This window comes from Budorcas taxicolor, chromosome 1, assembly GCF_023091745.1.
Source record: "Budorcas taxicolor isolate Tak-1 chromosome 1, Takin1.1, whole genome shotgun sequence".
Classification (NCBI taxonomy): Eukaryota; Metazoa; Chordata; class Mammalia; order Artiodactyla; family Bovidae; genus Budorcas; species Budorcas taxicolor.
The window spans coordinates 190,958,008-190,971,092 of NC_068910.1; the positions used below are offsets into that span (position 1 = coordinate 190,958,008).

At 39.1% G+C, this 13,085-nt stretch overlaps 1 protein-coding gene across 7 annotated transcripts in view; it reads left to right on the forward strand.

Annotated features, from left to right (window-relative positions):
* Positions 1-13,085, forward strand: part of TFDP2 (transcription factor Dp-2) — a 208,473-nt gene that overhangs the window by 149,823 nt on the left and 45,565 nt on the right. For 6 of the 7 annotated variants that reach the window (XM_052649237.1, XM_052649259.1, XM_052649252.1 and 3 more), the window contains 2 exons: positions 7,312-7,415; positions 11,470-11,591. In XM_052649237.1, coding sequence (XP_052505197.1) covers positions 7,312-7,415; positions 11,470-11,591 — 226 coding nt within the window. Of the gene's footprint in view, positions 1-7,311; positions 7,416-10,465; positions 10,524-11,469; positions 11,592-13,085 lie in introns of all 7 variants that reach the window. The other variant, XM_052649268.1, reaches the window with a different exon arrangement.

Genomic DNA, 13,085 nt, shown 5'->3' on the forward strand with positions numbered 1-13,085 from the left:
GTTCACGGTTCATGTATTGCTGAAGCCTGGCTTGGAGAATCTTGAGCATTACTTTACTAGCGTGTGAGATGAATGCAATTGTGCGGTAGTTTGAGCATTCTTTGGCATTGCCTTTCTTTAAATGAGATTAAATAAAGTTTATACCCAAAAATGAGAAACCAAAGATGAACCCCAGACGTACAGCAGTTACAAAATCAGGCAAATAATAATTAAAATAATGGAATATACACATATACATATACATCCAAAAGCAAAATCAAAATAGTCCAACAAAAATAAAGTACAGTAGATTTACTTGGTGAACAAAGGAAACCAAAAATTATATCTACCAGTTAAGAACAAACTAACTAAAGCACAAACTGGGAAACAAAACCAAAGCAAGGTGCTACCTGAGGGAATAAAGCAATGAAAACAAAACTAACAAATATGTTGAGAGGAAAGGAAATTAAGAAAAGGAAGAAAGAATAGATATGCAAAGCTAAATAGAGATGGATAAAGATTTATATACATTAAAGATTAACTGCAAGGGGAAAAGAATGTTAGGAAAAGCAAAGGAATAAATGTAGAAAAAATAATAATAGGTTTTAAAGAATTAAAAAGTAAAGTAAAAGGTAAAGCAAAAAAAATTTAAGAGGAAAGGGGAAAAGAAAAAGGAAAACGCCACAGAACTGCAAAAGCTCAATGTAGAGGCAGAGGTTTATAACAATAAAAAGTGATTGAAGAAAGGAAAAAACTCAAAAGCTTAATTAGATTTCATTGTGCCAATAAAATTGGCAACTATGGGGTGCGGGGGGGCGGGGGGGAGGAAAAAAGGAAAGAAAAAAAAAGATACTACAGACCAAGTCAAAACATAAGAAAAATAAATGTTTTTTTTCATGAGTCACTGCTTTCAGGGTCCTTTCACTGACTTGGTGTCACAGGCCACGTCACCTCCCTAGGATATCCTCCAACTCTGTGCTGGTCTCTGTACCTGCTGTGGGGGCAGCTCAGATTCTAATCTGGTCCTACTCCTGTGTGTTCTTGCCTCCAATGTCCACAGCTATCAAAAGAGTGGTTTGTTTTTTGTCTTTTTTTTTTTTTGGTAGGAGCTCTCAGTGTCCTTTGATATGTTCCAGAAATAGTCTGCCTAGTTGATAGTATGGATTTAATCTGCAGCTTGTACAGCTGGTGGGAAGGTTTTGGGTCCTCTTCCTTAGCCGCACTGCCTCTGGGTTTCAATTGTGGTTTTATTTCCACCTCTGCATGTGGGTCGTCCACTGGGGCTTGCTCCTGAGGCTGCCGGGGAGGACTTAGGTTTGCCCCTGTGGAGCCCAGGTGAAGAGGCGGTGCAGCTGCTTGGGTCGCAGGGGTTCTGGCAGCACCAAGTACTCAGGGGGGTTAGCAGCTAGGGCAGCAGGAAATACAGTGCTCTAGAAGGGTATGGCAACTGGTATTGGCCAATACGCTCCAGTACTCTTGCCTGGAGAACCCTACCCCCGCCCCCCCCACCGACAAACAAGCCTGGCAGGCCACAGTCCACAGGGTTGCAGAGTTGGACTCGACAAAAGTGAGCCCATGTGCATAGACACAAGCCTTTTTTTTTGCCTGTGGCAACTCTACCCAGTGAAGGTTGAGCATGAAGATGGCATAGTTGCTTGGGTCACAGGGATCCTGGCAGCACCAAGTGTGCAGGGACACGGACTGCCTTAGCCACTGGAGTTATGGCCCTATCAAGTCTTTTTTCAAGCCTCTGGCAGCTGTTGATCAGAAGGCCTGTTTGGCCATCTTTCTCCGTAGCTCCGCTCATTCAGGCACTTAGAGGGCTGCCTTGCCTGGGGTCCTTCTCCGTTGTTTTTAAGATAGAATCATACCATTTAATCATCTTATTTTTTTCTTTTTAGTCTTTGTTTAATGTGTTACAATATTGCTTCTGTTTTATGTTTTGTTGGTTTGGGTGTGAGGCCTGTGGGATCTTAGCTCCTCATCAGGGATCAAACCCACACCCCCTGCACAGGAAAGCGAAGTCTTCACCTTTGGAGCACCAGGGAAGTCCTCAGTCAGAAGAGTCCTCAGCTTTTATAATGGGAATGTTGTAATTTTTAGGGATTTCATAATACTCCATAATGTTTAAACATCTTAGTTGTTTCTCGGGTTTTGCTTTTATCTGCAATGCTGTACTCCTGGGACCTGTTCTTATCGGCTTACATTATTAGATTGCACATCCAGCAGAGGAATTGCTGGTCAGAAGGTATGACCATTGTTAACTGTGACATTGTTGCAGAGGCTAGGTATCAGCTTATCTCTTAGGCCCCAGAGGGCAGTTGAAAGATTATTTGTTGAGGTAGAAAAGGCTTTAAAATGTGTATAGTTGTTTATTAGAGCACTTGCTTAAAATTTTATACCTTAGCACACAGTCCCAAAACTCCTCTCTAATTACAGTGTTGGACTGCCCTCCAAGAAGGTTCTCCAGGAGACCTATTTGCCCCCTTGACTGCCACAGACAGGTCACTTGCGCTCAGTACCTGTAGTGCTTATTAGCATTAGAACTTGGCATACAGTAGGTACCAACTAAATATTTTTTAAATGCATCCGTTTTGCCACATGTTTACCAGCTCAGGACATTATCACACTTCTTAACCTTTATCAATTGGGTATATTAAAAATTTTCCTCTTTTTTGTTAATTTTTTGTTATTAAAATTAAGCATATCTATCCTGTGTGAATTTGTTTTCCAAGTCTGAGATTTGTGTTAAGTATATTGGGTCTTTTGCTGTTTAGAAAATGTTTATTTTTAGGCAGTATATCTGTCAGTCTGTTTTCACTTCAGTTCAGTTCAGTTGCGTCTGGCTCTTCGTGACCTCATGGACCACAGCACGCCAGGCCTCTCTGTCCATCACCAACTCCTGGAGTCTACTCAAACTTATGTCCATTAAGTCGGTGATGACATCCAGTCATCTCATCCTCTGTCGTCGCCTTCTCCTCCTGCCCTCAATCTTTCCCAGCATCAGGGTCTTTTCCAGTGAGTCAGCTCTTCGCATCAGGTGGCTAAAGTATTGGAGTTTCAGCTTCAGCATCAATCCTTCCAATGAACACCCAGGACTGATCTCCTTTAGGATGGACTGGTTGGATCTCCTCACAGTTCAAGGGACTCTCAAGAGTCTTTTCCAGCACCACAGTTCAAAAGCATCAGTTCTTTCACTTACATTTTCTAACTTCTGTTAATCTGCCATTTCTCCATTCATTTGAAATGCTACTTTTACCACATATAAATGAAGCAAATTTGGGACTTCGATTTCTGTTTTGTCAGTTTTTTTGTCTGCATCTTAGCCAATGTCACATGAATTCAATCCCTTTAGCTGTCTAATAATTGTGAAATCTGGGGGTCTAAAGTTCCTCTCTTTCCCCATTATTCCTTTATTTTTTTTTCCCAAAAAAATTTTTCTCGGCTGTTCTCTGTCTTTACTTTTCCAGATACTCTTTAGAATCAAATTTATTTGTTTCCTGCTAAATTCTTTGATATGAACTGGCATAACAGATCTGGCTGTAATGATATTTTTCTTTTTGTTTTCGACCTAGGTTTTATAGTCTTAATTTTCCTTTACTCTTAAGTTTCAAATTGAGATCAATTTATTCCCTAACCTTCATCCTCTTTTTTTGGATATGTCTCTTGCTTCACTGTTATTTGCAAATTTTTGACTTTTGCTCCTCACACAGTGTATCAGAGATGATCTCATCTTAAACATTCAGCAGCCCTAAGACTATTCAAAAAAAAGTCATCTGAGAGTCAGACAGTTTTGGGGCTGGATTCATCTTTGCATGGATTGGTGATGTGTCCCCCACTGCCCAGGCCTGAGTACATGGCTCACGTCTGTCTGTTCCAGTTCTCCTGCCTAGAACCGCAGATTAGTACTGCTCTCCAGTTAGGTGAATTGTTAAGCAGGTGAATAACCACATTTGGGGAGTTTTGACGATAACCTCAATCTTTAGCAACAGATAAGATATGCATATTACATGAAAGATCAGTTGAGCAGTTAGAGAGTAAGGACACTTGATTATACCAGTTGCTCAGTCATGTGTTAAACACAAAGGACCAGGTGTGTTAAGTTTATTTCACCTGTTAACAAGTAACAAAAGATACAGTTTAGGCTACATTACGGGAAGTATGGATCCAGATTAGGAAGGGTAATAGCTCCAGTCTGTACAAGTCAAACAGTTTTTATTGTTTCGTGCACCTCTTTGATGCCAGGAACTAAACCAGACACTTGAATACACAACTGATACCACAGTCTCCTTTACAGTAGAATTTCAAGTCAATAGTAGATTTTCGAAAACCCAGAAGAAGAGCATAGAGGCTAGAGACACAGAGAACAGAAGCTCTAGAGCCTGTGGGACCTAGTACAAATTATTTAACCTCACTCTGTCTTAATTTCTTCATGGGTAAAATGGAGTCAGTAAAAACACACTTCACACTTTTGTCCTAAGCAGTAATGAGGTGATGTATATGTGGGAAGCCTCTAGAACACACTGCCACATAGTGATGGCTCAGAAAATAGTATGGAGTGCTGTTTTGAAATGCTGAAAGGTAGTTGTTGTCTCAGCAGAGAGAGATTTCCCACCAGAAGCAATTGTGTGCCCCAGAGTTGGAGTGGTTGACCTGGGGCCTTTCTGGAACTGCAGGGAATTTAATCTGATTGGAGTGAAAGGTGCGTGTGGACAGAGTAGCTAAGCACGAAGCTTCCCAGGGAGGCCGAGATCTCTAGGCGGGAGCTTTTGTGCCACGTTGAGGAGCCTGAAAGGCATTTAGAAAACGTTGTGGAACCTCAGAAACGCCTTAAATAGGGAGTGTCCACAACAGTTTCATCAGTGGAAAGACTGGTTCTTCACGGATGTGCAGAGGCGCTAGGAAAGCCATTTGAGTGAGGTAGGCTATCCAGTCGGGGAAGTGGTGCTCAACCCTGGCTGCCCCTAGGAGCTTCCTGGAGAACTTACAGTCTAATGCCCAGGTTGACTCCAGTTATATCAGCAGCCTGGGGTTGAGACCCAGACATTGGCGGTTTTTTATTGCTTCCCAGATAATTCCATTGCACAGCCAGGGCTGTGAACCTCTATATTAGAGAAGTAACTGCATTCAAATGAGATTTGATAAAGTTCCAAATTAAACAGGTGCCAGCAACATAAAGGAGCCAGGGTAAGGAGATAACAAGTAGGATGTGGTTGTTGGTTGAATGAAGAGGGGTTGATGGTTTCCGGCTTGGGTAGCTGGTGCGTGATGATCTATACCAAGAAGGAGAAGCAGATTTGGGTACTGGTCCTTGCTGAGTGGGCATGAGAAGGGTAAGGAATTTGACTTTTTTTTAAGTTTTTTATTTTTGTATTGGAGTCCAGCTGATTAACAATGTTGTGATAGTTTCAGGTGGACAGCAGGGGATTCAGCCATACATACACATTTATCTGTTCTCCCCCAAACTCCTCTCCCCTCTGGGCTGCCACATAACACTGAACAGAGTTCCAGGCACTGAACAGTAGGACCTTGTTGGCTGTCCATTTTAAATATAGCACTATGTACATATCCACCTTCAGCTCCCTAAGTATCCCTTCCCCCAGTCCTTCCCCCCACCCCCCGAACCTCTGCAACCATAATTTTGTTTTCTAGGTCTGAGACTCTGGTGTGTAAATAAGTTCATTTGTACAATTTCTTTTTAGATTCTGCCTAGAAGAGATGTCATATGGTTAAAGAATTTGATTTTGAAATGTAGAATTTGAGGGAAATGATATAAGAAACTGAGGGGAAGGAGCCAGTAATATACTTGACAACTCAGAAGACAGGAAATAATTGATGCGAGAGTTCCCTGAGAAGACAGGAAGTACAGAGCAGATGTGAAAGAAGTAGTTTATATGGGAATCTTCCTCTCTGAGAGAAATAAGATTTGAGGGTACAAGTAAGCTCACCCCAGGCTGAGGAAGAGGAGCCGTAATTCAGCCTCATGGCCTGAGCTCCTTCCTGCGGGAGATGTGTGCAGAACTAAGAGATAAGAGCAGGCATTCAGGAGTTGGGCAGGCTTTGTAGGAGCTAACAAAGGGCCATCTGAGCATGGTGTCTTTCTGGTCCTACTCTTAAATGTTGGTTTTTCCCCAGAGTTTCAATATTGACCTTCTTTCACACACTTCCTGTGTGATCTCCTTTGTTACATTGGATGCCACTGTTATCTTCTGAGAGAAATATTGATAAACGGAAGTTTGTCCAGAAAAGTTATGTATTAATAGTTGACCGTTCAAAAAATTATTGGTCGGCTTTTCATTTGGAGGGATAGCATTTTGCTACCTTAATTTGAAATTTAGTTTGTCGAGATCACTTGAAGACACTGTGAAGATCCTAGTAGTTTCTACCATCAGTAATTTGGTAGCATTATATTTGTTTTTCCAGTATAACAAAAATTTCAAAAAGTGGCTAACTCAACATTTTGAAACCCATGTTAACTTTTAATACTAAAATTTTGTTTTATAGTATGAAATTTTTTAATAGAGATTTATTTTATGTCGTGTTATACTTCATCTCCTTGTTGTTATGTTCTGTCATTTATAATAAAGATCTAACTGGAATTCTCAACTGTGATATAAACTATGATTTACATTGTTAGTCGCTCAGTCGTGCCTGACTGTTTGCAACCCCATGGACTGCAGCCCACCAGGCTCCTCTATCCATGAGATTTTCCAGGCAAGGATACTGGAGTGGGTTGCCATTTCTTTCTCCAGGGGATCTTCCCAACCCAGGGATCAAACCCAGGTCTCCTGCACTGTAGGCAGAGTCTTTACCGACTGAGCTACAAGGGAAGCCCCGTGATTTACATTATGTACTCTTAAATATTTTTTCCTTTAAAAAACCAACTTAAGGTTTAGTGGTTATCAGAGAGACTGGACTATATATTTTGCAGATTTATTTTGCTAATTATCCTCACTACAACAGAGCAATAGTGTGACTTTTCTCTATGCCTTCTTGTTCATAACTTGATAAATTACTTAAGCACAAATATGGGCTTCTCAGCTGGCTCAGTGGTAAAGAATCCGCCTGCCAGTGCAGGAGACACGGGTCCAGTCCCTGGGTTGAGAAGATCCCTTGGAGAAGGAAGTGACAATCCATTCCAGGCAATCCATTTTCAGGCAATTGCCTGAAAAATCCCATCGATACGCGGCCTGGTGGGCTCCAGTCCATGGGGTAACAAAAGAGTGAGAAACGACTTAGCAACTAAACAACAATAAAGGACAGATGTATAGGCTGATAGAAGGTGACCTTGACATTGCAGAACATTAACCCAGTGCTCTAATATCATTTCAGGTAACGTTTCATTTGTTGCATTTCCCGTGTCCAGCACCAACTCACCAACAAAGATTTTACCAAAAACCTTAGGACCAATAAATGTGAATGTTGGACCCCAAATGGTAAGAAAATCATCATATTTTAGGATTTGAAACTTTGCTTAGTTTATCCTGATTTAAAGGATAGTTGTACTGAAGATGCTTGGTGAAATACTCCTGTGAATACTTTATCTCAGTCACTTAATTTTTAAAGTTTTATTTTTAGCTAAATGTAACTGGTTAGTCTTAAGAAAAAGACACTGTGTTTGTCAATGTTTAATTTTCATGTATTTTTGAATCTGGATTCTGAATGTGTTATATTAAGTTTTTTGCCCCTCTGCAAGGCTTCTCTTGTTTTCAGTTGTTTGAGCCAATTGATTTGAAATCTGTCATGTCTTAGGTTCCTCTCCTTTTTCTTTTAAAATAACCTTTACTGCACTAAAGTATATACTTTCATACAAACTGATTATGACCCAACAGTTAATCTGTATCTGGAGTTACTAATTTGAAAAACTCTTTGATGAAAGGACATTTAGGAAGAAACAACTCACCAATTAATCTTAATCTTTAGCAGTAGAAATAGTGAATTTAAATGGAAATATTTAACCATTTCTCTGAAGGTATTCTGTTAATTATGCTAGAGCTTAAAGTAGATAGTGCTTTTAAGACAGCCTTATTTATAAACAGTCACATGCAGCTAATGTGTTAATAAAAACGATACCTAATTTAAATGGCCTCACCCACCATTAGCAAAAATACGTAAACATTTGAACAATAACTCTTCCTTGTCAGTGCTTATATCTTCTTATCTCTAGAGCCATAAGCATAAATTTTGTTCATAATATATGGTACTGTAGGCTACGCTAAATGCACAATTACTTAGATAAAAATCTCTTTTAACGTACTCGATGGCTTCGGAAGGTCTTTGAGATCTTAGGACGTACTGGACATGACATTTTTCTTGATCTCTTGAGGACTGTTAATCATCTGGAGAATCCAAGCTAAAGATGTTGCCCAGTTCTGTAACTATGTGAAGAATGTCATCTAGCCCCAAGCTCATACAAACTTTAGCTCAGGTGAGGAGCCACAATTCTGAGTAGTTCAGGGTATATTTTCAAACATTTGCTAAGCATTCGGCCCTCACCAGCCACTGCAGTGGGTGCAAATGAGATGACACATCTGACTTGAAAGCCGGTATTTTGAAAGGTGATTCTATAAACATCAGAATTAAATAAGCATATGTGACCTTTCATGGATTTGCCCCTTAGAGTACTCCTCTGTTTTGAAAGACTGTTTCCTCTTGATATTTCAGTGATGCTGCTAAGGGTCAAATTTGAATTCCTCTTTGGGAAACCTGATTTTCCTTCCCACTGTCAGTTTGAACTAAAAGTTCATATAAGCCTTTACACACTTCAGTTTTGACAGTGATATGTACTCGTGTATATGACATACTCAATTACTGCAGACTTCAGAATCTGTCAGGAGTGGAGGTTTGGGGCTCTCCTTAAGAGCCAGCCCAAGACCAGTCTCCCTGATTCTCAGGTACTTTTTGTAGTTCTGGGTCCCCAGGCAGGAATCAGAGTTTTCTTTTTAATTTCCTAGTTTATTATAATTTGATTTCCTAATATATTGTAGAACCCCAGTAAGAACCATTTCTCTCTCTTCTTGTTTGTCTCTTTTGCATGGTTTTCCCTAATTTTCAGTCTGTTATCCATGATTTTTAAAACAATTTTGTTAAAAAATTCTTAAGTAAATCCTCACCTGTTTGCCTCATACTTGCTCTTAAAATTTTTACATATCTCTTTGGAAACTGGATGTTCATGGTAGAGAGAAATTTCAAAAGTTCTCAAAAAAAAAAAGTTATTTTCTGTGTTTATAGAAACTAGAAGTAACTGTGGCTTGGGATTCTTACTGTTTTCTTAAAGGTGCCTGGTTTTATATATATGTACACACACACATATATTTATATAAGATTATCTCATGCTTTATTTTAACATGGTTAAAAACTGCATATCTCTTACAATGACAATGAAAATATTGTGAAATAAACCCTTAAATATAGCACTTTGTATTTAAATAGATTCCTTATAGTTTATAGTTATAGATTTTTTTCTTTTCAGAATATACATGCTCTCGGCATTTCTTACTGTAGGTGGCAGTAGTACATAAGATATCTTGGTTGAAGGTAGAAAATTTTCAGACTGAGGTTCAGTTGCTATATGACTTTCATAGGCTAAGTATAAATGTTCATTTCCCGTATCAGATCAACTGAATATTATTTTAATTTGGGGCTTCAGAATTAAGGTTCAGTGTTATAAAGCATGTGTGACTTATCACCTGTATGAACTAATTTTCCTGTTCATTGGTTAGTCGAGTTTTGTTGACTTCCATGTGGTTTTGTTGAAGGCTCACTGTCACTGTTCTGGTTTAAGAACTCACTACATCTCACAAGAACTTCTAATATATGGATCCAGTACAAGTGTAGCATCCTTCCAGTCTTCGTTGGTGAAATGTTTGTTAAAGGCTTGCTAAGAGGAAGGAACAGAGCGTTGCTGATCACTCTCAGATCAGGAAAGAACAGCAGCTAACAGCCTGATACTGAGGAAGGAAAAATGAACTGGAATGCAACAACTTAGTCCAAAGTCATTCTCAGTAAAGATAACCAGCTTTTCCCTGTGTCCTATTTCCCTTCCTCCTTTGTTGTTCTTTTTGTTTTTTCCTACAAAGCCCTTAAAATTAGGTAGAACTGAGCCTGTAGAGTCCTAAAGAAAAAAACTCCGTAGTTTTTTTCAGACTGCACGAGTAATGCAGTCTGTTGCAGGATAAGTTGGAATACTTAGAATTGCTTTGTGGAGACTCCTATTCTAGGAATACAGTAGACCAGGGACTGATCAAATACTCAGACTGTATTTCTCAAGCACTCCTCCAGGTCAGCATAATAGAGAACAGAATGTATGATGCAGTGATTGGTGAGAACTACACCCTTCATATGGTATTTTCTTACTGGATTTTATATAATCCTTTCTAGCATATCAATGAAGAAAGAAGCTACTTTTTTTCATCATTTTAAAAGCTGGGTCTTCTGTCTCAGTTCAGTAAATGTTTACTGATTCTTTCCTATGAGTGTCTCCTAGCACTGTGGTAGGCCCTGCAAACACCCTCTGCCTTTAAGGATCCTGCATTGAGATGGAGGTGAGGAGTATGGTGGTATGGAAAATGTGGAAGGCTTGGAGGTGCATTCGCCTTGTCTAGTGTTCCTTTTTTCTCATGAGGCAAATTTCTGAATGCCTTGTTTAATGATCCTTGGCATATTGTGAGGATCAGAATTCCCCGGCTGTCTGTCGGTATTTGTTGTGTTTTGTTTGACTGTAGAATTAATTTATTGAAATAGTTTCCTAATCATTTGTATGTAGTAACATCTCCCCAGCCCCACTAATATTCCCATTCCCTGGAGCATGCCTTTATTTTATTTACTGTTTTTTGTGTATGTGTGTGAAAATAGGGTTTTAGTAAAGTCCTTAATCTTAGTTCTATTCATTCCCTTTCTGGAATCTGTCCATAGGAAATAGAAATTAAAGCCAAGATAATTTTACAAAAAGGTTTATCACAGCATTATTTATAATACTGAATATTTGTAAAACTCTAATAATAAGAATGTTTTATGGTCTTTAAAATGTGTTTGAAGAATATTTAATGATATGAGGAAATGCTCTTAAAAAGAAACAGATAAAACTGCATCTATATAAGAATCCAAATTGTGTAATGTCTTTGCATATGTTTTGGACTGTGAAAATCTAATCTGATGTTATCCCAGTTCTAGTTAATCAAGTTCAACTAAAATTAGTTTTCATAATTCTAAAGAAAGGTTTTCATTTTTCTGATTTTTAAAATGTTGTCAGTCACCAGCTTAATCCTTCCCAATTGCTATTTACTTGGTGAAATCCACAGTGTACTTTGTATCAGTGTTGATACTTGTGCTTCAAGATCTTAGAATATACAAGTGGGTCAAAGGTATTGCTTATATTTTAGATGATTAATATTAAGTATATTTTAGATAATAAGGTTTCCTCCTTATAAACTTATTTTCTGCCTGTAGGCTTAACAACTAAGAATAGTTTTCCTTGTTCTGACTTTACAGATTATAAGCACACCACAGAGACTAACCAGTTCAGGAAGTGTTCTGATTGGGAGTCCATATACCCCTGCACCAGCAATGGTTACTCAGACACACATAGCGGAAGCTACTGGCTGGGTCCCAGGGTAAGAGTGGTACTGCAAGTTACCATTTTTTAAAACTTTTTTTTAAAGTTCTGATCTTTTTTTGCTCACTGTCTTATCTTCTGTTCTTGTTTTATGGCTTTAAAAACTAGTGTGTTTCCTTTAAGATCACCTGTTTATTTCATTTTATGTCCTAGCTATAAAATGGGTGTCTAGGATATAAAATGCGCATCTAGGATATAGCCTCTGGATCTTGGTTCCCTGACTAGGGATTGAACCCCTGTCCTCTGCAGTGGAAGCATAGAGTCTTAACCACTGGACCACCAGGGAGTTCCCTGGAACAACCATTTTAAACAGAAAAATAAAATAATAACTGAAACATCTTTCTTCAGCTCTGAAAGAAGACTGCTTTTTTTGATTTGACTTTTAGCCACTTTGGAGATGTAATAACTGCATTCTATATTGTTTTAACACACATAAGAAAGGAGTTATGTATATGTGTGTGTGTGTTTAGAATATCTTCTTGAAACTAGCATTTTTGTTTCATGTAAAACCAGAAAAAGAACTAGGAAAAAAAAGAGACCAAAATATATTAAAACTTTCATTGAGTTTTATCTTGATCCTTTTGAAAGCTGGGCAGTTAAATCAGTGTCCCTTCTTCGTTACTCATTTGCTGCTTTTAATATCAGGTCTCTGCATGTTCCATCTTTACCTTAGACTACCCTTATTCAACCGTTTCCCCCTTCTTATCATTTTAGTATCTCATCCCTCCATAAAAGGAAATAGTAAAATAAGTGACTGAAAATTTTATTTTGTCCCTTTAGAAATTATTTCCAGCATGGCATACCACACTGGTGGTTCTGTCATTGACTTACACCTGTGAGTTCTAATAAGCAAACAGTAAATCTTGGTTCAGTAAGAATCTCCTTGCTTCAAGGATATTAAAGAAATGAATGAAATAACAATCCTGGCAGGGTGCTTTAAGTTACACACACACGCATTAGAGGCAAAAGAGTTTTGTGTGTGTGTGTGTGGAGTTTTGTGTGTGCGTGTGTGTGTGTGTGTGTGTGTGTGTGTGTGTGTGTGCTTAGTCGTGTCCAGCTCTTTGTGATCCTGTGGACTGTAGCCTGCCAGGCTCTTCTGGCCATGGAAATCTCCAGGCAAGAATATGGGAGTGGGTTGCCATTTACTTCTCCAGGGAATATTCCCTACCCATTGCATCTCTGCATTGGTAGGCAGATTCTTTACCCCTTGAGACATCGCTTCGTATGTATACATAATGTCTTTTCTATTATCAAGTAAGATGAAGTGACAGAATCACCTGTAATTCCATGGCCTTTCAGTTCAGTTCAGTCACTCAGTCACATCTAACTCTTTGCGACTCCATGGACTGCAGCACACTGCAGCTTCCTTGTCCGTCACCAACTCCTGAAGCTTGCTCAAACTCATGTTCATTGAGTCAGTGATGCCATCCAGCCATCTCATCCTCTGTCGTCCCCTTCTCCTCCTGCCTTCAGTCTTTACCAGCATCAGGGT